We start from the raw sequence: 26,797 nt of genomic DNA, 5'->3' as shown, positions 1-26,797 counted from the left end.
TTACATTTCTTCAGAATAAATGTCAATAATAGCCTCAAGTATTTGACTTTTACAGAATGCTATAAGTAATATCTAGTATTCTTGGTTTTTACAGAAAGTTGGGAGCTATGGGAATATGAAGGAAGAACATCTTCATTTATAAATCCTGTACTTTTACACACTAGGAGAGTGGAATCACAGGTGATGAATCATATTTGTAATTTAGCTACAAATTATGCCCTAGGCACTCATTTGAAGGGAAGAGCTCTTTGATTAATTTCCTGTATAGATCTAAATGTGTATGACTATACCTCAGTGATAAGCAATGACAGGGCAAAGGTTTATTAAACTGAAGATTCAGGAGTGAGAAAAAAACCATACCTCACCAAACTGATAAAAATTAGAAGTGTGCCAATTTGTATGATGTGACTATTTCAGCACCTCCCCCATTCAGATACTTTTGTGCTAATGTGATTACAAAAGGTGCCACAAAGTGTTTGAAAAAGTGTTTGTATAAGCATTGCATCATTTTTTTTTCTTATACCCTTCCCACACAGCAGTATGGGGACTTCTGGTGATTTGTAAAACTTGAGAGATCCTTACTGAAAGGTTTGGTTCCCTTTTGAAGAGTAAAGCACAAAATTCCTCAGATTACTCTTGGCTGCACCCAAAATTCAAACAATGCTAGGAAACAAAACCCAGAATCTCTAAAGTGTGGCTACATATTTCAAAAGGACATAAACAGCATTTCAGAACCAGAAAGATGATCCATTATCTAGTGGGACTATAGGTCAACACCATCTCATTGCTCTCTCCAGGCCAGTGTCACTAATAGCAGCATTAATTACTCCAAATTTTGGCTAAACTTGAGAAACTAATTTTCAAAGTAACTGGTGTTAAATTCTATGGGTCATGTAGGCATGTAAGAGGCCACATCATAATCCTTATTGGGTTTTAAATAATTTAGTTTAGACATATATTAACCTTGAACAAATTCATGAGGTTTCTTAAGGTTTATTCTCCACACCTACTCATTTCAGTAACAAGCTGAAACATGTTGCATGCAATACATGGTTGTGTGTTCTATTTTGACAGTCACTTTATGATCACTATCATGTAAAATTGTATTTTTCCTACAGATGGGTAATCAGAACAGGGAAGATTTTCCAATTAAGCTTTTAGCTATACAAAAAGGGAAAAAAAAGTAATTCAACATTACTAAGTACCTTCTTTATCATCATGGCGTATGATTGCATCCTGTATCATATCAGCAGGATTAAAATGAACTCGATGATTTTTTCCATGTTTCAGTTTCTTCACGTAGCCCTGCCGTTTCTGGAAAGCTTTTTCTCGTTCATAATACGCTTTTATTTGGTCACAGCGCATCCGCTTCACCAGCCGCTGCCGCTGGCCAAGAGGCAGGGACTCCAGCAAGCACTGCTCAATTTCCATCTCATGGGACCGAAAAACATTACATAGCTGGAAACAGCCTGTAAGAAATTAAAGAGAAACACATTTAGGTCATGCGATTGCACGTTTTCAAACATGTCATGAAACCTCCACTGGCTTTCTTGCTGTTCTTTCTAACTACGTGTAAGTCTATCATGTCATGTCTTCCTACTTGACCAATGCTGACAAATGAAAGTATGTATCATTACTTTTTGGAAACAACACATGACTAATTTTATTAAATCACTGTCCTGAAGGGACAAAAAGCCTCAAAAAAATGCTCTGAATCAGACAATGGAGCAAAAGTCAGCAGGTCTGTTTTTTCAGGAAAATTCCCATGTTGCCCAGGCTTGTCTGAACATGCCCTGGAGTCCAAGTGCACTAGGTGTGTGTGCCTTTGGCCACATTTGGAGAAAACTCATTCTATAGGTTGAAGTGTCAGGTTTTATCTCTTAATCATTGGCCGTCATTGTCTCAGGAGATCTATAAATACCAGTCCAAAGAGCCAGTGCCTTGCCTTGCAATTGTCCAAGCTCTGGGAGAAGTCACAAGCCTTGCTTGGAATCTGAGCTGTGCTTCAGTTTACCCAGACAGACTGTAAGAGCCCTCGCTGTATAGCGTTGTATAGCCCAGGAGCAGAACAGATGTATCATGCTGGGCTGAGAGATGAAACCCAGGAGGAGCTGAGAGTCCCCAGGACAGTTTTGATTTATTGGAAGAAGCAACGAGTACCACTGCGAAGATTGCAACTGAAGAACCTCTCCAAACAGGCAAAGCTACAAAGCTGACAAGCCCTGCAAACTTCAGCAGCAGCCTCTTTTCTACAAAGCTTTCACTTACAAAGCCTTCAGAGATAAACCCTGTGTGTGCCTTAGTGATAAGCTGCGGAAGCCAACAGAAACTGAAACTGTGTTCCTGCAGCTTTCCTGTGGTCAATGCCATTTTGTTTTTTTTAAATCCCTACACGTGCTGCAGGGTACCACAATCAGTGAGAAATTATGAAATATGATTTTTATAAGCATCTGTTAAAGGTCTGTTGACCTAGAGAATTCTAGAGTTCCCCACCTCCCCTCCCCTTGTGGGCAATCTCCAGCTCTGTTGCCAATGTGCCCCTTTTTCTTTACAGTTTAAATTGCTGTTTGTTGTCTCTCGATTTTTGCTCATATTGTTTAAATTGGTACATGTTCCTGCTGGTGAGATACCTGTTCCACAACTGAATATTTCAAACCAGGTAGTAGGTTTTATTAAGATTTTCCATAGGATTTTTTTTGTTAATAAAATTATTAATATTGTTGATCGTTCCTCCTATTGACTATTAATAACCTCCTTATGATTATAAAAATCACTGACACATTTTTAAAAGCTAATTCACTTAATGTAAACAAGTGTGAATAGAAAGAGGTCTGCCTAAGAGTTCAAATGTGAGATGGGCAAAATATCTAAATAATTCAATACAAGTGGCTCACATTTGCTTACAAACAAGACACTATTATGCAGAGAAATGACAGCCTGACGCCCATGTTTCCTTTTAATTAATTTTCTTCTTGTGTTACATTTGCAAATTCCTGTTATTCAGTGAGAAGAAAAATCATAATATTATAATTATAATGAGTTCATTTGCATGCAGTGGGTATTGAGACAACTCTCTATTCAAAACATCAAAGTTATTTCAATTATTTCAGATTCCTAAGAAAAAGTGTATGAGAGTTTGGTTTTTGGTTTTTGGTTGTTTGGGTTTTTTGCATTGTATTGAGCCATACAAATGGAATCTTCTAATGAAATTGTTAGATACTAAAGTATTCACATGGAAACTAGTATAAATGTGGTTTTGATTCAGTTAATCCTAGTATTTGTAACATTACTGTCTTTAAACCACCTTGCTGGTTGTGGGACAGGAAGGAAAGTTGATTTATCACACTTTAAGATCAAGGTAATTTACAATCAGTAGATGTTTGTGTTAAATGAAGACCTGTGAAACTGGCCTGCCAAAGACATGAAGGAAGGAGTCCTGTGAAGATGTACCAGCCCTGTTTTGGCTAAAACTGATAAAGCAGGGCTCAAATAACATAAGCAACCAACTTCAAAACAACTTTTGAGGGCACTGTGCCTGAATGAAGACCTTTGCCTAATTAACAGTAATTTTAATATTAAAGTTGGCACCCCTCAATATTCTAATGAGGAAAATCAAGTACATGCTAAATATATATGACTATGCTTATCAATGTTCCTCCCAGATCATGATAAACATCATCTAGAAGGCAGGGACAACCTGGGCTGAGGTATAAAATCCATGAGAGGGGACATGTTGGCATGCTGCCTCTGCCACTGGGGAACACACATGCCACTGACACTGGTACCATGGTTAGCAAGTGGGGGTGCAGCGTCGGCCAGCAGAAGCATCACCACTGTTTGCAGCAGCAGCAGCTGAGACCAGGGGTGAAGACCAGAGACAAGGACAGTCAACGGGCTGTACTCCTCTGTCTCCAAGACAAGGACACCTTTCTTGGTGAGATTTGCACCTTCAATACACAGCTGAACTTTTGCTGCATTAGTGTTAGAGCAAAGGTTTGCATCTCTGACTGTGTTGGATATTACCCAGGATTTATTAATCACAAGAACATTTTTGTTAACATTTCTATTGTATTAGAACTACAGTGAAGATGTGAATCTCTGACTCTGTCAGATGTTACCCAAGATTTATTAGCCCTGAGACCATCTTGCAGTCAGTGCCTTTATCACTAGCAATCCTGAATCTGTTGTATCCATCATTTTGAATAATTAAACCATTATTGTTTTAACTGTCTGAGCTGTGTCAGAGAAAGTCCTTATTGAGGCATTGAAACATGGAAGCAAAAGTTAGTTTTGTCAAATAGTTACTGCAAGAGTTCTGGGCTTTGAGACAGGCAAACATTGAGAACTTTTTTCTTAACGCAACAGCTACCTTTAAACCAGATTCTTCTTGTTAGCATTAAACCTGTTCTTTTTATTGACATTGCAATAACAGTGATATTCACTTCCAATATGTTCCCTTTTCCACTGAAGCAAAGATTGCAAGAGACTGCTTGTTTGCTAGTTGATTTTCAGGGGACAGTTCTATCGCAAAAGGGCACCAGTGTTAGAATACTTCTGCTTTCTATAAAATATTTTGGTAACCATGCCTTAAGCCTACACACTATTTTTCATTTGTAAGACTCTTAAGCTTGTACTTTAACACTTCTAAATCTGGATATAGTGCCTGCCTGCCTCACAGCCTCAGAGGGAAAACCATCTTGCTGTGCTGAACTATGTTTGACAATGCAGGTAAGAGTCCAGCTGTACAAGAGTTTTACCTTTGCTCTGTATCTTCTTTTTTTATGCAGGGAAGAAGGAGCAGCCATGCACTTGAGCTCTGACATGCTACAACTGAAGTTGCTGTCTATATCTGGAAAACTCACCTGAGGGTAAGAATTGTTACTGTTGTTCTAATCATAGAATCATAGCATCATTAAGGTTGCAATAGACCTCTAAGATCACCAAGTCAAACCATAAAGTCAACACCACCACACCCATTAAGCCATATTCTGAAGTGCCATGTCCACCACCTTTCTGGGGAGTCTGTTCTAATGCCTGGCTAATCTTTCAGTAAAGAAAATTTTCCTAATATCCAAGTTAAACCTCCCCTGGCACAATTTCAAGCCATTTCCTCTTGTCCTGTTATTTGTTACTAGGGAGAAGAGACCAACACCAACCTCACTACAACCTCCTTTCAGATTAACTGTGGAGAGCACTCAGGTGTCCCCTCAGCCTCCTTTTCTCCAGATTAAACAACCACCATGCCCTCAGCTTCTCCTTTTAAGACTTGTTCTCCAGACCCTTCACCAGATTTGTTGCCCTTCTCTGGACATGCTCCAGAACTTCAATGCGCTTCTTGTAGCGAGAGGCCCAAAACTGAACACAGTATTCAAGGTGCAGCCTCACCAGTGCCAAGTACAGGGGCACAATCACTTCCCTGCTCCTTGTGGTTACACTCTTCCTGATACAGGCCAGGATGCCAGTGGCCTTCTTGCCCACCAGGGCACACCGCTGGCTCATGTTCAGCCACATGTCAAAAAGCACCCCCAGGTCCTTTGCCAGCCAGCTTTCCAGCCACTCTTCTCCAAGACTGTTGCTTTGCATGGGATGGTTGTGACCCAAGTGCAGGACCCAGCACTTGGCCTTGTTAAACTTCATACACCTGACCTTGGCCCATCAATCCAAAGAGCACTCAATCCCCTCATACAGATCATCAATAAAGATATTTAAACAAGTCTGACCCCAAACCTGAGCACTGGAGAACACTGCTTGCAACCAGCCTCCAACTGGATTTAACTCCATTCACCACAACAGAATTATGGTGCTTAATGTTAAAACTACAAGTTTTCAAATACTAAGGCACATGCTTACCTTTATTCATGTAAACATTCATGTTGATTTTGATGATATTTTAAACAATGAATAATTAAGCTTATGGATGTTTGAAGGACTATGGTCTTTAAAATATAGAAACAAACTGTAGAAGGCTGAAATTACCTGGAAAAATGTCAATCTGAGATTCTTTGACTATATCTAATTGAGACTGCTACCTAAACAATACTCCTAAAAGCATTTTCATCTCAGTATATCAAAAAAGGTTAGAAAATCCTCTGAAACATACACTGTGTTTAGCCTGGGCCCTCTGACACTTTGCCTCTGATCTTGCTAAAGATAAAATACCAGCCCCTCTTCATAACTACAATTAAACACTTACAATCCAATTTACATTGCTGAGAATGTCCTAAATTTCAGAAAGATAAAATATTTGAAAATTTAAACAACTCTAGTGAACTGTCAAATAGATTAGGATTTATTAAATAAATGAAATTTTTTAAAAGCTGATCTCTTAATATATACTCTACTATTACATGACACTTAAAGCTAGCTAGCTAAACATATTCACAGCGCTAACAAAGATGTGGGAAAAGCATAGTCAGCAGAAAGTGCTTTGGCACTTACAGACCACAATACAGGGATGGGATAAATCAGTGCAGCTTCCAAAAGTTACTTTCATTTACACTCTGTATCTGATAACAGAAATTAGACCAGAAATTAAGAGCATGGACCCCATCAGCAATGTCCTTTGCCGTTGCACACAATGACTTTACTACAAATGGAGATTTTCTGCTATCAACAATGGATATTGTTTAAATTTAATGTATTAAATTAGAAAGAATAATATATTAGTATTTATGCTGTTGGACCGAATTCCATATGAAATCAGTGATACAAATACAATAGCCTAGCTGAAGTTATGGTGTCTAGGCCACAGATCATTGCATTGTTATAGAAGTGTGCGCTTCAGAAATCTAAAGCTATTACGTATTGTCTACTATCTTACAGTTTCAAAAAGAAATATTTCTGACCCACAGAAGAGGCTAGATTAATTTAAATCCATCTAAAATTGCAATGTTAAAGTCAGCATCAAAATACTTGTATTTTAAAATCCTTTGCTCAGCACAGGGAAAATTACTTACCATTTGAATGGCCTCTCCATTATGTTTATTAAGCTGTAACTGAAGCACTGAGGCTCATAATCACTCAGCCTGATTTTAATGGCTAAAACATTTTCATTAGGTCAGCAGTGCTCCACTCTACTGATAGGCTTACTCCTTTTTTTCTGGGTTCCCTCCCCATCTCACAAACAGATAACCATGAGGGAAGAGTATAAATGTAAACTATTTACCTTGTAAAGGATGTCAACAATTCAATTAATGCCAAGTTTTCTGAGAATAAATTACACCAAAGTAAAGGAGCTGACGTGCTTCTCCATTTCTTGGCTCCACAGAGCTTCTTTTGGATGTAATTACAAAGTTAGGGATCTTAAATGACACAATATACAAAAAGCTTCCTGATTTTCTTCTTAACACCCAACTCTGAGTTTGATGAAGAGCAATCCTGAGTATGCTCAAGCAACCATGCTCTTATTAGACCCTACTCCTGTAAGCTACTCTCAAGAGCCTTTTGATGTGACTGGACTGGCAAGCAGGAAGTGCAATCAATTTCTAGCTTGATACCAAGGAAAAGTTACTTATCAGACACTATCAATCAACTCTACAGGCTTTCTAATAGACTCTATTATCTATCTATCAGCAATTCAGTGAAGTTAAAGCAGCATTCTCTAAAAAACTATTATATTAAAATGAAAAGATTAACCAGTTTGGGATCTTGCCTTCATAGTGACAGAAGAGACTGAATAATAATGAATGAAATATAACAGAAGGCTTTGCACCATCATTTGTGATTTATGTCATGTAGCAATCTGTAACATATGGGTATTTTATGTTCTAGGTAAAAGTCATTAATTATTTGCCATTCTGTTCAATAAATGCAGCCCAACTGCCTGCCCACTACACCTTCAGTGTAATAAAACACAAGTTTCAAATACATACAGAAGGGGTTCTTATTAAAAACAATCAAACAACAAAAAAACCTCCACTATTTTCTTTTACCTGTCTTGAAACACAGAAAACTCATAGGTCTGCATGGTCTGAAAGGAAATATATATAGTTCCTCCACATACATCCCAGAGTAGTAGTCCTCATCTCTGGATCACATCCAGAAAACTACATGAATGCAAGCAAACACAGTCTGCTCAAACTCATAGTGTTTCTTTTGCTAAACCTTCTGCCGCTGTACCCTCTCTACTGCTGTCATCCTTCTATTCTTCCTTGGAGGAAAAGACAAATTTGATGTCTGGTTTCCCACAAACCCCAGCATACCTCAAGTACCTTCTGCAAACATCAGAACATTTTGTAAAACAGACTAAAATGCCATTGTGTGCTCTGGAGCACTAGAGTTTCCAACTGAAAAGACTACATATGCTGAGTACAATATATTCACACATTCATATAATATTCCAGATAGTTCAGCTTTTAGGAGATCAAAGCCTCTCTTCAAGCTGGATTCACATAGCATATCCAAATAATGACTGTCTAGACAAAATGCTGAAACACTAGTTACAGTTATGAACTTTAAGGAAGACTTTTGAACATGTGGTCCATAAACCAGTAGTGTAGACAGACCCTTTGAAGTTAACACTGTCTAGCCACTTTCTTCCTGATTGCAGCAAGGTAAGTGGTGCAAAGGGCAATTCTGCCTAGAAATATATATCACCCAAGGAAGTAGGAATTTACTTGCAGTAGGCTTAAATTTCCTTGCAACATATTTGAGACTACTTGGTATCTTCCGTCACAAGAGATTCAATGGTTATTAAGCTGAATTTGATACCCATGTATCAGAAAAACAACATTCATCATTTCTAACCACAATGAAATATATTTACAATATTCCTAAGCAATATAGTGCCAAACACAGCTCACATTTTTTAATAAATTGTGTTATCATTGACCAATTTAAAAAAAAAAATTGAAACTGGCAATGGGTTTGGAAGTTATGATGGGAGGATAAATTAAAAGATGGACAGGCACACACATGGAACATAATCACACTGACTTTGTTTCCTTAGGAACATCAAAGCAAAACACTTGTATGTTTCCCAAAGATTAACAATATTATTCCTAAAGCAGCTAATTAAAAAATTTGAAAACCAAATATTGTAATTCCTCATGTGAGGATCTGAAGAGAGCATCTAAAGTAATCAGAGAACAACAGTTATCTGATTCAAACTAAACTGCACTAACACAATTTTAAGGATCTATATACAAGGATATATAGACAAGTTAGAAGAAAAAAGTAAACTGGTTGTTTGAGTCAATGCTTATAATTTTTGTTCACTCTTGGATCTATGAATTTATGTCCCTTGTTATTTGGGATTTCAAGAATGCAAGCAAAGTATATTTATTACATTAATATAAAACACTTAATAAGGCTTGTCACTCACAAAGCCTTTGAGAAAATAACATCAGCATAATTGGTCATATTTTAAGAATCTAAATTGCTGTATTTCACACCAACAGCAAGTAAAACTCAAGAAGTTCTAGATCAGTAGGCACAGTGAAAGCAAAGAAGATCTGGGCTTGCCAAGTAACAACAATTTAAAAAAAAATAAGAAAGAAGTCATAGAAACAAGCATCATAGAAACAAGCGTCTTTTAGTCCCCACAGATTTGTCTGTCTTTACTTGTCTGCAATGCAAAACTTACAAAACTGCAACAAAGCCTGCAACTAAGCAGTGAAGGTTAAGTTATTTTCTTACAGTACAATAAATGAAGATGTAACAATACATTCATCTCTAGTCATAGAATCATAGAATTGTTACGGTTGGAAGGGACCTCAAGGATCATCTAGTTCCAACACCTTTGCCATGGGCAGGGACATCTCACACTAGATCAGGTTGCTCAGAGCCACATCCAGTCTGGCCTTATAAATCTCCAGGTATAGGGTTTCTATCACCTCCCTGGACAACCTGTTCCAGGATCTCACCATCCTCCACACTTTCAGGACAGAGTGGAGGGAAAGATGTGCATCTAAGAAGACATGCACTGGAAATTTTTTCCTGCCATCACAGTGTAATATGAAGAGCTTGTTATGCAGACCAAGGACACTCTGATGACAGTAAACAATGGCAAACACTAAGACTATTGCTGATACTTGCAAATCTGCAGCTCTGAAGGATGTATTAACCCATACACCATGAGAGAATGCCAAAAATTAGAGTTGCTAAGCCCCCAAGATACTGAGAAAGTTAAGCAGCAGCAGCAACAACCAACTATTTTACTGAAAATTAATGTGTGAGGAAAAAAAAACAAACACAAAAAAACCCTCAACCATATTGTTTCAAAAGCTAGGGCAATTATTTTTTAACAGATATTCTCAGATTTCACTATTTATGCGGCAAGCAAATATGCCAGGGATCAGGAGGCATACAGCAGATGAGAATTACAAAAGAGAAAAATAAATTAGTCAAAATTTGCCAAAGTCTGCATGTGGTAAATTTAGTTTAAAAAAAAAAAAAAAAAAAGGGAAAAAAAAAGGTATACGTGGATCAAGACAAAGAGGATATTCAGTATCACACATCACAGAAAGTCAAAAGCCAAAAGGGAAACAGTGGTTCATAGACCTAACCATAAGGACTGGCAAGCATTCAGGAAAGGAAGTCCTGTGCCAAGTGGACTGTGGTTCTACACACAACCTAATCATTTACAGAGATTACTGTAAAGTAAAAACAGATGGAAAACTAGTTTACAGTACAATGCAGCTAACAAAAATTCTGCAGCAGAGCTGATATACGCAAGCCTTTGGTCACTGTTCAGTGTACATCAAGGGACTCTCATCTCAGTTTTCAAATAACAAAAGGATTGGAAACAGACCCTTCTGCTTTCAGCAGAACAACTTATCTGGAATACTGCATTCAATTCTAGACAGTCAAATTGGAGCAGTTCAAAAGAAACTACCACAAATGGTTCTGGGGCCTGAGGGACTGATTTATGAGGAAAGATGAAAAGAATTAAATATGCATAGCTTAGCCAAGCAGTGACTAAGAAGAGAAAAGTTAACAGAAATTTGAAGGGTGAAAGGGAAAAAGAAAGGCTATATAGCATAAAAAGGAAGGGATTTTGGAACAATAAAATGAATTTAATGTAGTGCAGGCAGAGTACTGTGATAAAAATAAGACACATGGGTGAGATTAACAGGCAAGACTGCAAGTTTGGTATATTGGGTGGATAGCCACACAGAAGCACCAATGTGGGCACAGCAGTTTAGTGTTTCCAGTACTCAAAACAGCTCACTCAGTTCCAGCATTTTCTGCTGGCCCAGCAAAATTCTTTAAAGACAACCCTCTAGTAAAGTGCAGACGTAACCCAGATGAATTTCTGGTGCATAAAGCTACACAATTGTCATCTCTCTCTTGAGCTGAGGGGATAGTTACTGGGTATGTCCTAAATCTGGGCTGTGGTTAGAATAGTAAGGACAGTTGCTAGTCTGAGCTCAATCTTCACAGAAAAGTGAAAGTGAAAGCAAGCTGAGCAGTTGTCCTGACAACAGAGTTAACAACGGTTTGTTATGGTCACCTTCCACATGTAGTAGCTAGCACTATACTCACAGTCACATAATATTACAGCACAGCTGTATGGACACATATAAGAAAAAGAAGTGTAGGGAATCACTACCACACTTGCTTACAAACATGCATAGTAATACCACTTCTGGGTGAAGTTAAAATGAGGAAATCCAGTTGATAATTTGTCAGATGAAGAGGAAAAAGAACATGAAGAGGAAGAAGAAACTGAACACCTTCATCCCATGTGACAAATTGAAAATAGTCTAGTGTCAATGGATGGTAGTGTCAATGAAAGGACTCCTAGCCTACATGAAACTTGAAGAAACATAAAAAAAATGCTTCACAGCTATTGAAACGGAAATAGAAATAAAACAGAAAAAGTGTCTCTCAAAGACAATAAATCTATATATTCATTGGTGATTAGGAGGGATTAAATATACCATTTACCTTGTCTTTTAAGAGCTTTACATTTCACAGCACATTTGCTTATATGATTTACACATACCGCTTCTGTAAATAACACTATTAGTACTGCAGCTAACAAAATGAAATAATGGTGTCAAAGGCAAAGCACCTGAAAAGCAAGGTATTCATTTAATCTGCAATCTGAATATAAACATTCTCCTGATTCACATAAAGTGAGTGTTGAGTAAGGCATACATACTTTTTCACATACTTGTTTAGAGCCTCTTGCAATAAGCTACCTGAAGACATCCTTTTTCCACAAAGACCAAAAAAGGGGAAATTTCTACATGCCTCTTCCCTTATAGATAACAACATTTGCAAAACTTTTACAGGAGAAAGCTTTATTTCCTTTTATAGCAAAGGGATCACATTTGAAAGCCACTGATTAGCTTTCAAAATACAACCATAAGAAATCACTTTATTTTCTGTAGCAATCTTAACAAGGTCCCATGTATATTTTATGTCATACTTCACAACACAAATGGGACCACAGTAGGACTCCATCAGCCTAAGGTGATATGCCCCAGATCTGTTGCCTGTCTACATGCTCTGAGTATCACTTCAATCTCTTCTGAAAAGTTACACTACATAAAGAAATATTCATAACAGGATTTATGGCCAAAGATTTCAGGCTGTGTTTCCCTTCTTCCCAGGAATAACATTTTCTGGTTTAAAATCAACTATGAAGTAAAAGAGAGTATATTACATTTCCAAGCACAAATCCTATAAGAACATCTGTATTCTAGATGGGTAAAAACCTAGTAATAAACAACCAAATACTTGTCAACTTCTGCACTGTGACCTCCTGTTCACACTCCTTGCCAGTTCCAGTTCTTACTGTCCAAAAAGAGATTAAAATGGACTACATCCCAGGTTTCTGAATCACCTTACACTTGGGGAAACTTGTCAGGGATAGCTGTCTTTCAGTGTACATGAATGGCACTGGCAAGGAAAACATATTTGGTGATAATACTTGCATTTATGGTTCTGCAGGTTACAATAGATTGACCCACATTAAGTGTTACCTCAATGTATGTCCAGCAGTCAAAATACTAGAACTCAGAGATTTCTTTTATCAGGTCTTATTTTGCTGTTGCTTCTACTGAAGGCAGTTTCTTGAAAGCAAACATAAAATACACCTTTTAATAATCAAGCATTATTTTTATTAAATTGGTGGTAGTGGTGTGTTAAAGTTTCCCATTCACATTAACTAAGCACGACCAGCTCTGTTGGAAGCAAATGGAAGCTGTATTTACAAAGCAAAAACTACACTCTACAATGGAATGCAATGAATATGTACAAAATATACAGTATTTACAATATTATACAGGTATTTACAATCAGAAAATAGCACGGAAACCCCCCTGGTCAAAACGACCAAGGAAGCGGCTTCAACTGCCCCGCCCCCCAAAGCCTCTCAAACACCCTTGTACCAAAAGAGAGAGAGAGACCACGAAGAAAGCAGTGTTAGTCTTATCTCCAAGTCAAAGGCTCTCCCCCCTCCCCAGTTCGTTAATGGGATTCAAGGCACCCTACTTGCTTTATCTTCAGGGCAATTAGCTTCTTTTGTTTTAGCCTCGTAGTGCTCAAGTTGGGCCTCCACTACAGCAGCCTGCTCTCTCATTTCCTCTGATTTTTGGACACTGCCCTTTGAACTATAACTACGAACTCAAAACATCTCTTCATTCAGCAAAGGTTTTGGTAGTTAGCAGCTCGGTAGTTCGTGAGTAAATTACGCTATTTTACCTGGTTATTTCTGAGGTTCATAGCTTGTTACCTGTCAGTTAGTTCCATCGTGAACTAAAGGTGGTCGTCTACACCACCCGAGGCAGCATTGCTGTTTGGTTTCACACGCATAGGGAGATTCCAGTTTGTTCCTCAGTATTCCAAATTATGATTGCTCTAGACTGTTATTCTACTGTTTATAAGCCTTCTATCATGTATAATCAACCTGTCATCGACTGGGCAAATGAACCTGAATAAAATTGGCTTGGAAAAACAATTTTTTATATTTAATAAATAATAGTCATATTTTATCATATTTCCAGCCAATACATTTAGAAACTAAAACAACCAGTGCTAAGTAGAGGGGCAGAATGACTTCTCTGCTCCTGCTGGCCATACTATTCCTGATACAGGCCAGGATGCCATTTGCCTTCTTGGCCTCCTGGGCACACTGCGGGTTCATGTTCAGCCTACTATCAACCAGTACCCCCAGGTCCCTCTCTGCCTGGCTGCTCTCCAACCACTCTGTCCCCAGCCTGTAGCACTGCATGGGGTTGTTGTGGCCAAAGTGCAGCACCTGGCACTTAGATGTGTTAAATCTCATGCCATTGGACTCTGCCCATCTGTCCAGCCTTTTATGGTCCCTCTGCAGAGCTCTCCTACCCTCTAAGAGATCAACACCTGCCCCCAGCTTGGTGTCATCTGCAAGTTTACTGATGATGGACTCAATCCCCTCATCCAGATCATCAATAAAGATATTGAACAGGATGGGGCCATTACCCAGAAATATTTTCATTTGGTTATACAATGTACCAACTGTGCAACATTTACTCTTATGCAGCATACATTAATTGGTCTAAAATGAGAAAGAAAGGGATTTGTGACTATCTGGAGCAAGAAATTACTTCTGGAATGAAAATACCTTCATTAGCCTCAACATTTTCACAAATGTTGTGAGGAAAAGTGGCTATAATGCTACAATTTCACATGTGGATATATGTTTGAGGGTGTTTTTTTTCTGCTGTCTGCTCTTGCAGCAATTTCCTCAAAAATGTAATATCAGAATTCTGAAGCTTCATGCATGCTGTGACAATATGGTGAGAAAACATGATACTTTGACCTTTACAATCTTTTTTCAACTTATTTTCTGGGTTGCTGGATTTCTTTGCTGTCAGCAGAATCACTACATTAGAAGAAAATTAAGCACTCCAAATACCAAAGATATACAAGATTTCTTTACCATTTTCTTACATGTTCACAGTAGTACTTTCCACAGAAAATGCTTATTCTTCTCCCTCTGTCCTGGAAGAGGCATTAACAAGCCAGCTAAACCTGTTTGGCCGCTGCTCTTTCTCCTCCCTCCCCGTTGCAGGGTCCAGGTTTCAGTTCGAGGAGCCAATAGACAGGCGCTGTTAAGGCTGCCTGGAGGGGGTGGAAGCTGGACCCTAAGCCTCACGTTTCAGTGAGGCAACTGCACGTGTCATATGCTATGAGAGAGGGCATGTGCAGGTTTGCTCGCCTGACAACATTTTGAACTGACTGGCAGCATTTGAATAGGTAATCTGCCATTGGGCTGTTCAGTTTTCAAAAAGGGAATTTACAGGGGAAGATTTCAGAGCCCACATCTTTCTTGTCTCTTTTATCTTTCTTATCTCTCTCTCTCCTCCCCTGTTCACTAATGGGATTTAAGGCAGTGATAAACACCTACTTGTTAGGAAAGTTTTGTCAGCTGTTCCTTTGAGGAAAGTTTTATTTATGTGGAGGTACACTTGACAAACCAGCCCAAAATGTATCTTTCTAAATATCACTTTCTATATCTAAATACAAATATTAAATTAAAAGCTCTTTTTACCTCTTTGCTGGCATCCAGTGTCATGATTTCTAAATATTCCAAATTTAGTTGAGGTAGAAAACTAGCTAAAAAAAAAACCCCAAACTCAAACCCCAACTAGTTTAATAAAACCCAGCCAACCAACCAACAACAACAAAAAAAATCAAACAAACAAACAAAGCAACCCCACCACAACAAAACAAACCACAAAGCTTTTGCTTTGTTGCATGAACAGAAGAATTAGAGAATAAAAATAAATAATCAAGTATCATAGGCAGGCATAAAAGTACTAGCATTCATGGGTTGTCAATAATTTCCTTTTTTTCCTGCTACCGTTTACTTATCCTGTGATCACAGTGACAGAGTGTAACAGAAGTAAAAATGTTCTAGCTGTGGCTCTGCTTGTATGAAGGTCTGAAAGATAAAAAAAAAAATTTCTTGACTACACAATTAAAAAGCAGTTTTACCTAATTTTTCAGATACCCTTCATGACATCTGAATTGTCACACCAACTATTTTTTTTTAAATGTGCATTGTAGATCACTGATCCATCAGACTCAGATTGAGTGTCAAAATGGAAGAAGAAATACCCTGTATTGTATTAGCATTACTTTTTGAGTGTTTTAAGCTTCTTAGACACCTTCTATCAAAATCCCTTTATTCCCCTAGAATTGCTCTGTGCATCTTCACAGGATCTAAACCTCCCAGGCAGTGGCTCATGACACACAGCTGCTCCTCTTTCTAGACTCCCGGGGAAAATGACTCCGGCCTCTTCCTTCTAGCCTCATTTTCAGCAGGGACAGTCTCTTGGTCATGCTAGGCATCTCATTTCAGCAACAACCGTAGCCCTGTGCCATAGGTCATAGTGTTATAAGCATGTACAAGGAAAAGGAAGCTTTCTCTGCAGCCATGTTGTTACTTAGCTCTCTTATTGCAGGAATAAACCATGACACCATCATGAAATAGCCATCTAAAGGGATGGCTGTTGAATAAGGATTAGTACAGACATCAGTCTTCTTTTTACAGCTCTCTTCCTGCCACCTGCATAATTTTTACTTTTTTATGCTTTGAGCTCCTCATCAGTGGCAGAGGACATGTCCAAGAGGACCTGAGAATTCTTTGGGACACCATGAAATGGACTAAATAAATGAAGACCACCTCCTGAAGAAACTTCTAATAGAACATATCCTGTTCACAGGAAGAAGAAAACATTTTGATGACTTTACTAGTTCTCTCACATCACTAACCATCCAGTGACATTGTTACTTGGGTTATCACACATCCTAGACAAAATCATCATAAAGGCAAAGGCTTGCTGTACTGTCGACCAACTACAGGTCTTCATTCTTTCTTTTCAGGTGTTGTATAGGTGTTTGAATCACCCTGAGCACAGCTTCCAGGACAAGATGTATGCAGGCAAAGACATTTATTACATTATACAGCAAAGTTATATAGTCTATCAGAAGGCACATGTCACATCTTAATTGATTATTTTGTACTAGCATGCTTGTAATTAAGGCATACAATAGGCTAAAATAACAAAACAGTATTTTAACACATCCAACTAAATTCTGCCCAATTTCTCTCCTTCCGTTACAAGATGTTTACATTCTTTTCTGAGTCAAAGACTAAACATAGACTTCTCTAATTTGAGCAAATGAAAATCTTCCCCATAGCCTTCCAAAGCTATCTGAAAACAGTCCTTCTACATTCAGGCTTCTCGTCCCTTCTTACCCAATCTTAGCTACAGCAAATCTCCCTGTTGACACACAGACAAAATTTGCACAGTATGTCTTACAGTAAGAAAGCTGACATGAAGGTATCATGTTTCACCCGTAGCATTGCCTTTTTATCCATGGGAGAATCAAGTGTAAATCCCCATACTCTGTAAACTAAAGCTAATGTATTATATCACATCTTCCTCATCCCTTTCCAAGCTGCATGTGGGTCAAGTACAGCACGTCTGGAGCCTCAGAAGACTCTGGGTGATGTGGGAACAGCTGAATATCTTGGCAAAAGCACACAGACTGAATTTAAAGTGCTAAACGACACGTGTCTTTCCCTTAGAGCATCCTGTAACATGCTAATGCAGTCTGTCCCATAAGCCAGATACCACCATGGGTGAAATGCTCATACCACTATGTTGAGAATTCCAGTAGTTAATAGTTTGCTTGAAACAAAGAATTATTTGAAATGGCAAGCTATGGAAAAGTGGGGTAATATTAAATAAATTGGAAATCACAAAAACAAACCACAGAATTTACTCTTTTTTTTCAAACCATACTTAAGATGGCAATTTTGTTACCAAATACTCTGTGAATTAGTGTGAAAATTACTAAAGATGACATCTCTAAATACATTACTGCTGGCTCTGGCCTTTCAAGACAAAGTATATGATTAAGGTCTCTGGCACTGTAGACTAAGGTCAGGACTATTTTTTTGTTTGATTTGGGGTTTTTTTCTGGGTTTGGTTGGTTGGTTTGGTTTGGTTTTGGGGGGTTTATTTGTTTGTTCACTTCTATGTAAGGAAAGACTCCTGCAGGATATGGATTATTTTTAAAATATATGATTACAGGTAGCAAAAAGAAGGAATAAATTGATACATATTAAAAGATATCTTAAGATCATATTGCAAAATTTACAGGCCAAATCTTTCAGCGCATCTACTACTTTGATTAATTTTATTCATGGACAAACCTTGCCATGTATTCAGATGGTGAAGGTAATAAGGGCTAGATACTGGAGAGAATCATACTTCTGTGTCTTGTTTCAATTCCTGAATTAATGCATTAGTAAAATATCTAATTAGTATTCCTATCTCAAATGTCTGTAAGTATTGGTCTATAACAAAGCACAATTCAGTGTTTAGAAATTCATATAAAGAAGATAAAGGAATCAGAAACAGTGATAAATCAGAAAGAATGAAAGTAAGAGTCTGATGTTCATATCTGAAGATTCCAATATTGGATAAATTCACTTGGCTCAGATTTTCAGCTGACATGATTGTAACTCCCTAGCAAGATTTTAATTCTGTTTGCATTTATGCACCTCTACAGTATTTGCAGCAGAAATCAGCCTCTTGAGTAATAAATTTGAGATTCCTGACTAAAGTACTGTTTCTCCTAGTTACCTTTGCAGATCCCTCAAAGGAAATCCAGTGTACACGTGGAAAACCACAGCCAGAATGTGTGATGATATTTATATTGTTACTGGATATGCAAAGGAGAGAAGGTATCAGCAAGGTGCTGCCTAATTTGCAAAATTACATTTATTTCTACAGTCTGTCACACAAATCATCAAGACAAAATGGTACACAGCAGCTGGCAGACAACATGTGGTACTCTCTTACATACCACTGTTCTCTCTTCTACATAGCTTATGTTAGCTGATTGCCAAGGAGAAGCCACTAGCAGACAGGGACAGCTCTCAGTAGCAAGACTTGGCTGCAAGAAGGAGATGGGCATCAGCAGGGACAACATGAGCTGCTCAAACAGGCAGACACACATACAGCTTGTGTTTTAAACGCTGCAGGCACCAGCTGAAGAAAACATGACAGCTCACAGGATGTCAAGGGTTGGAAGGGACCTCTGTATATCCAAAGATCACCAAGTCCCCTCAAGAATACAAGAAAATTCATCTCTCTGCAGGCACCATCACTGCCCAGCATGCCATCTGTGCCAGGTGGATGGATGGCTCTTCTCCAGTGACAAGGTGGTCACAAGGTAACACTTCAGGTTACTTAAGGAACTAACTTCAGGTTACTTAAGGAATTAACTCAGAAGGCACCTTGGGAAACAGCCCTTAAAAACAAAGGGGGAGGGGTTTGGAGCACAAGTCCTGCGAGGAGAGGCTGAGGGAGCTGGGGTTGCTCAGTCTGGAGAAGAGGAGGCTCAGGGGAGACCTTACTGCTGTCTACAATGACCTGAAGGGAGGTTGTAGCCAGGTGGGGGTTGGTCTCTTCTCCCAGGCAACCAGCACCAGAACAAGAGGACAAAGTCTCAAGCCATTGGAATGGGCTGCCCAGGGAGGTGGTGGAGTCGACATCATTGGAGGTGTTTAAGAAGAGACTGGATTCTATTCTATTCTATCATCATCAGTAAATTTGCAGATGACACCAAGCTGGGGGCAGGAGTTGATCTGTTAGAGGGTAGGAGAGCTCTGCAGAGGGACCTTGACAAGCTGGACAGATGGGCAGAGTCCAACAGCATGAGATTTAACACATCTAAGTGCCGGGTTCTACACTTTGGCCACAACAACCCCATGCAGTGCTACAGGCTGGGGACAGAGTGGCTGGAGAGCAGCCAGACAGAAACAGACCTGGGGATACTGGTTGACAGTAGGCTGAACATGAGCCTGCAGTGTGCCCAGGTGGCCAAGAAGGCCAATGGCATCCTGGCCTGTATCAGGAATAGTGTGGCCAGGAGGAGCAGGGAAGTCATTGTGCCCCTGTACTCAGCACTGGTTAGGCCACACCTTGAGTCCTGTGTCCAGTTCTGGGCCTCTAAGTTTAGGAAGGATGTTGACTTGCTGGAATGTGTCCAGAGAAGGGCAACAAAGCTGGTGAGGGGTTTGGAGCACAAGCCCTATGAGGAGAGGCTGATGGAGCTGGGGTTGCTTAGCCTAGAGGAGGCTCAGGGGAGACCTTACTGTCTACAACGACCTGAAGGGAGGTTGTAGTCAGGTGGGGGTTGGTCTATTCTCCCAGGCAACCAGCACCAGAACAAGATGACAGAGTCTCAAGCTGTGTAGGCTTGTTCTTAGAAAGAAGTTCTTCACAGAAGGAATGTTTAGCCATTGGAATGGGTTGCCCAGGGAGGTGGTGGAGTCACCATCACTGGAGGTGTTTAAGAAGAGACTGGATGAGGGCACTTGGTGCTATGGTTTAGTTGATTAGATGGTGTTGGGTGATCAGTTGGACTCGATGATCTCTAAGGTCTTTTCCAACCTGGTTAATTCTATTCTGTTCTATTATGTAGGCTCAGCAGATCTGATTTCACTGCCTCCTTCAGCACATCTACATGATGTGAAGACTCAACATCCTCCTGTTTTGATTTACAGAAGCTGGTGCCTCTGCTTCTGCTATAGATACCAACAAAAAGCAGGGCTGCAGGGCTGCAGCAGGCCTTATGGGATGAAAGGCCTCACTGGACATGGCCCCAAATAATCTGGTCTGACTATGCAGCTGTCCCTGCTTTGAGCTGTGTGGACTGGAGACTTCCCAAAGTTAGATCTTTGCAACCTGAAAGATCCTATGTCAAGATGGTGACAGTCTATCTCATTTTCACAGCCCTCTACTGGGAGCAGTGAACCGAAAATATGAAAGAACAGCAGTAACATTTTACTAATGCCATAGGAGAGTATCTATGGCCCTTCTCAGCTCAGATCTCCACACTTACTCTCCACAGAGATTTAAAAATACAAAGTGCAAAGCACACATGCAAAAGCCAGGTACAAAGCAGTACTGTTCAGAAAACATTAGCTTTGATGTGCTTTTTTTTTTTAAATTTTATATACTTCTCACCTCTCTAAAGCATACTAAGAGACAGTCTTCCACAAATACAATTCCTCTGATTCAATGTCTTTTCCTTCTGATTAAATGGAGCTAAACCAAAGCAGGCTGTGAAAAGTCACATCCCAATCCCTATGAGGTTCAGCTGCTCTTGGCGCGTCTCAGCACGTCAGTGGTGCTACCACCCTGCACACAGCCCTGGCCCATATTTGATCCCAGCAAACATCAGCAAGACTATTGGCATGTTATGTCAAATGGTAACCCTCAGGGGAGAATGACAGAGGAAGTGTTTCTCCTTCACTAATTACAGGTGGAGATGGAAGCACTTTAGCCAGTTCCTCATGGAGAAGCACAAACAGTAAAAGTCACTTCTGTCAGGCTCCAGCCAGCACCCATTGTCTTTAAAGCACACTGTTTTGAAGGAAGAGTGCTATGTGGCAAAATACCCTGATTTAGTGTGAAATCACTAGAAATACATTCCATATTTGCATGCCATTGAACACTCAGCCTTATATATTTGCTACAGTTTCACTCTAAGAAGGTTATTCCAAAGTGAATAAATAGCTAACAATACTCTTTTGACATCTTCAAGACATCTTATTATGCTGCAAATTCCTCATTTGGATTTATCAGATCTCATGACAAGCTCAAAGACTTATTCTTCAAATGCACCTTTAAAACTATGCAGTAAATCTAACCTGTGCTTCTCTGCATGAACAGGGCATTTAGTCCTGTAACTCCCACTAGTATTAAAAGCAGTTCCATATGCAAGTCCAATTGAATTCACATAAGAGGAAACCCTCATAAATATTTTTTTCTTAATTACTAAAATACTTCCAGGGCAGCTTAATTTCCTATTAAAACATCAAAGAACCACATTACTTGTTTCTTAACTGTAACATAGAATTTTTAAAAACAGTTTCAGAAATGACCTTGATTCACTCAAGTCATCAAAGACCACAATCTGGAGAGAAAATCTTTTACAACAATCTGTTATTTGTCATGTTAAGAGAGTGACATAATAACTAGAAGTCGGAAGTTTTCTAAGTCCTGCAGTAAAAAAAAAACAACAACCCATGGCTAATAAACTACTAATGGCTGTCCAGAAAAGTATCTAAACGATAATTCATTCAACTGATGTAAGCCCAGCAATTTCCACTCAGACCCTGGATGCTTTAAAAGGCAAATCAAAAATCTTGAAAAATGTGGAGCCAGGAAGACAAGCAGCTTTGACAGGCAGCCCCCCCCCCAAAAAAAAATGCTGCTAGGAATTTGACTGCATTGAATCAATGCATTTAGCATAGATCCTAATTTCAGTGTTGCAGCTAGCACAATTCAAGGTTAAAAGTTCATTGTTATTTTTTAAGTCTGTCACACCAAATAGCCAAATATTCTGATAAGGACTGGTTACAAGCACTTAATCTACAATAGATAATGATATGTGCTTCTAATTATGAAGCTATTTTCATTTGTATTACCCTCGTAAAATATAAGAACCATATCCGAGATTGTCCTTCCAGTCATCTTTAACATAATGCTAGGAATGACATGTTGCTTCTTTTTTTGGATATTATTTTCTTTAGTGATCAATTTAAACAAAAGTTTTAAAAGCTGATCAGCATGAACCTCAAAATGAGAGCTTTATCACACACACAATGAAGTTCCCTCTGAACAGAGGAGAGAAAGAAACACTATGCTCTGCCTGCATATTCACATGCAAAGTAACAACTCCCCTTTCTGACTACCACATTGATATCATGCAGTATCTGCCTTCCACTTTTGCATATGCATTGAAAAGACACACCTCAGAAAATAGACCGTTTAGAAATCAAAATAACCATTCTGTTACTTACAGCATTTGATAAAATGGTAATGAGACATTCTTTCATCTCAGGCTGTAGTCTTGCTACAGGTTTCAGCATTCTCTTCTGCTACAACTGTCATGCCCAGAAAATGCATTATTTAGAGCCCTTCTTCAGGTATCCAGTATACCTCAGAATACATTATTTAATGTAGTTTCTGTTCCGAGATCTTGCAGAGGCTTCCAAGTCATCCTCACCCGACTGCTGGAGTTATGATAAACCTCTGTGTGTCTTGAACTATCACTACTGCACGTGCTATTGTAGCACAATTGATTGACACTGCTCCTAATCCCACATCCCCAGGAATAGAAAGATTTAATTGGTGTGCACTTGCACCACGTTCTTCCAGCACTGAGGTGTGCTGCTGCACTGCGGCTCTCACAGTCCTGCCAGTTAATGGCTTTTCAATAGCTTTCAAATGGCAGCAAACTAAAGCTTGATGAGTGGGCTCGAATGAAATAGCAGAACAAGGCATCTTAAATTTTATTTGTGCATGTTGTTCGTGTGCTAAATGTGACCAGATTCTTAGCTGGTACTAAACCAGGATTATTTTTAGTTGCCACCAGTTGCTGTGTGAAAAGGAAATTGATATAGCATGCCAAAAATAACAACCTTTTCAACATCACAGATCATTTTACAGTATGTTGTAAGGTAAAAATCAGGATACAGCTCATAGTCATCCTCAGACTCTCCTGGCTATGCATAGGTTCATTTAAATGGAGTTAAGAAACATGTTTGTGTGTACATTCCTTGATATGTTCCTGTTTTGTCATTTCTTTGTATTACACTGCATCTTTCTCACTGATATTTATCTCAGAAGAAAGAAACTGCAAGCTCTGCATGTTTTATATCTTGATTATGTCCATGTCATTGAACAATATTTTATTCACTGATTATAAAACAAAAAGCCTAAGAAAATGCATCACTAAGAACAAGTCCATACAATTATTTACCAGACTGCAGAATAACAAGTCAATGCATGCTGACGCATTACCCGGTTTCGGATTAAGGGCACACAAAAGGCAGACCTGCACTGTATTTTAAACATCCAGGCTGCATCATCCTCTGAGCACAATTCCTGCATTACTTCCCCAAGAGCAGTCACCCAGCAATTTGGGTACTACCTCTCTGAGAAACCTACATCAGAACTACAGTAAAATATTTTTTCCTAAAATCAAAAAGGTAATTTATAAAACTGGGCTCAGAGAAGATTTACCTTTGCTTACCATGTGCCATGCTTACCACAGTCATCATTTCACTGAGTGAGCGCTCTTGTAGAGGGAAACTGATAGCCCGGCCATATTTAAATCTTCTATTTGCTTGAAAGCTTCTTACTATTTTGTATACATATAATTTTTAACAGCCTACAAAGTGTTAAAGGCCTTCCAGTACCTGAAGGGGGCCTACAGGAAGGCTGGGGAAGGACTTCTCAGGATCTCAGGTAGTGATAGGACTAGGGGGAATGGAATGAAGCTGGAGGTGGGGAGATTCAGGCTAGATGTGAGGAGGAGGTTCTTCACCATGAGAGTGGTGAGACCCTGGAATGGGTTGTCCAGGGAGGTGGTCGAAGCCCCGTCCCTGGAGGTGTTTAAGAGCAGCCTGGATGAGGCTCTGTCCAGCCTGATCTAGTGTGGGGTGTCCCTGCCCATGGCAGGGGGGTTGGAACTAGATGATCCTTGTGGTCCCTTCCAACCCTGAATGATACTATGATACTATGATAAATGCAAAAGGATCTAACTCACTAGTGAGGATTACTAATCTGGATGCTATCAAGTATTCTGCAAAGTTCCCACCAGTGCAGAAAGACATATATTTATAGTCTTTCAGACATCCATTAGCAAAACCCTTAGGTGAAATCTCTCTGCTCCTAAGAGCCACATATTTCAGTTCTAGCTTTAAGCATAATATGCCCAACAACAGTTTTACAGAACTAATTATTTAGGTGGTGGTTTTTTGGGGTTTTTTGGTGTTTGTTTTTTGTGGGGTTTTTTTTGTGTGTGTGGTTTGTTTTTCCCCTGAAAATATAAATTTTCAAAAGAAAAAGAAAAAATATCTAGAAATAATCAGGGGATATAGGTATACATTATATAAAACACAATAAAGTAATTACCCTAGAAACTTTTTACTGTGAAGCTCAGAAGTCCAAAGTAATTACATTTATTCAGACTTACTTTCACACCTATATAACACTAGGCATGTTTTGGCCATATGGCTTATAAAATAAACATACAGAGTGTTTTAAGAGGCAATGTTAGTCATAGTTCATGAGCAAGTGTCAAGTAATTTGACAAAAAGCCCTTTGAGCAGTACTTTTTGGTGGAGACATTGCTGACAGGTTCATCTCTGGTGGTACTGTCAGGTAGACAGACTGCCATGTTTAATAATATCATGTTTCCACCAATCCGTGCTGGTTAAAACCAGAAGGACGTTCAGTAAACACTAGTCAGTGAGAGTAACGAACAAAGTATGCTCCCCTGAAGACAAGAGCTAAAAGGAAGAGGAAGCATTTCCGATACTGGCTTGACGAAAACATGAAGGATAAAATAATTTGATCTGTCTCGTTTCAGACTGTAATATATGTATTTATCCATTGAATTGCCATGATGAAAATTTAGGACGGTGGAATCTGGTAGCATTTGTGTGACAGATTAGAATTCCATCTTGCAAGGAACAAGTTCAAGTACGTAGTCATATATCTGTATCGGGGCAACCACTGGTATCATTACAGGCTGGGGGATGAAGGGATTGAGAGCAGTCCTTCAGAGAAGGTCTTGGGGGCTCTGATGGATAAAAAGTTGGAAATGAGCAGGCAATGTGCACCTACAGCCCAGAAGGCAAACTGTATCCTAGGCTGCATCAAAAGAAGTCTGGCCAGCAGCAGGTCAAGGAAGGCAACTTTCTTCTTCTATTCCACCCTGGTGAGACCTCACCTGGAGTATGGTATCCAGCTGTGGAGTCCTCAACACAGGAAAGACATGGGCTTGTTGCAACAGGTCCAGAGGAGGACCATGAAAATTATTAGAGAAAGGCTCAGAAAGTTGAGGTTTCTTGCTCTGGAGAAGTGAAGGCAACAATTCAAAATACAAAGGTGACTCATGAGAGAAAGAGAGAGATTTTTTACTAGGGTCTGGAGTGACAGGAAAAGTAGCAATTGTTCTAAACTGAAAGACAGTAGGTTTGCATTGGGTTTAAGGAAGATTTTTTTTACAGTAAGGGTGGTGAGACAATAGAACAGTTTGTCCAGAGAGGTGGTAGATGTCCCACCCCTAGAAATGCTCAAGGTCAGATTGGATGGAGATTTGAGCAACATGATCTAGTGCAAAATGCCCCTGCTGACAGCAGGGGCAGTGAAATTAGGGGATCTTTAAAAGATCCTTTCCAAGCCAAACTATTCTATGATTCTATAGTCCTTTACAGAGAGTATCAAGGTATGGAACAGACTTTTGAACTTATGTCATATTTACATCAGACTAATTGGGAGCCGAGCTTCTGTTTGTCTGTACGGCCAATCTATCTCCAGTCTCTTCTAACATGCACTAGTCTGTGCAAGCAGGAAAGAACATGGAGCTGTTTGACAAGGGAGGATCTGCAATGCTACATCAAAGCTGGGAATTGCACCTTTCAGCTGGATTTTTGAACTGTGCAAGTCCATGGGACAGAATGTACCCACCTGCAGTAGGGCACTGTGCCCTCTCCCCTTCTCTAGGAGTCCATGTGCCAAAACAGTGTTATTGGCTGCTCAAGTATGAATGACAACCTACAGATAAGTGAAAGAAAGGCACCAACTTTCCAAGACTTGATACCTGGCAGATGGCTACCTCAAAAGGCCTTTCATTTTAGAGTATCACATGTGCCTTTAAAATAAATAAATTTTATTACATGGGTAATTATCATTAGTGGGCAGTGCAAAACAAAAAAGTGCATATATTGTCATCAGGGAGTTCTGATGCATGTTGAAGGGCA

General features: G+C 39.3%; 1 protein-coding gene across 1 annotated transcript in view; it reads right to left on the bottom strand.

Moving 5' to 3' along the window:
- MYO16 (myosin XVI) overlaps window positions 1-23,012 on the bottom strand; it is a 392,532-nt gene extending 369,520 nt beyond the window's left edge. Inside the window, exons 1-2 of the mRNA XM_068170049.1 lie at window positions 22,826-23,012; window positions 1,206-1,469 (exon numbers count right to left, since the gene is read on the bottom strand). Coding sequence (XP_068026150.1) covers window positions 1,206-1,469; window positions 22,826-22,853 — 292 coding nt within the window. The 5' untranslated portion in view covers window positions 22,854-23,012. The remainder of the gene's footprint in view (window positions 1-1,205; window positions 1,470-22,825) is intronic.
- Between the last annotated feature and the right edge of the window lie 3,785 nt (window positions 23,013-26,797).

This window comes from Melanerpes formicivorus, unplaced genomic scaffold, assembly GCF_026170545.1.
Source record: "Melanerpes formicivorus ecotype bairdi unplaced genomic scaffold, bMelFor1.0.p_v2 SCAF_1, whole genome shotgun sequence".
In the NCBI taxonomy this organism is placed as follows: Eukaryota; Metazoa; Chordata; class Aves; order Piciformes; family Picidae; genus Melanerpes; species Melanerpes formicivorus.
The sequence above is the reverse complement of the archived record's forward strand: the minus strand, read 5'-3'. Positions and strand labels throughout refer to the sequence as shown.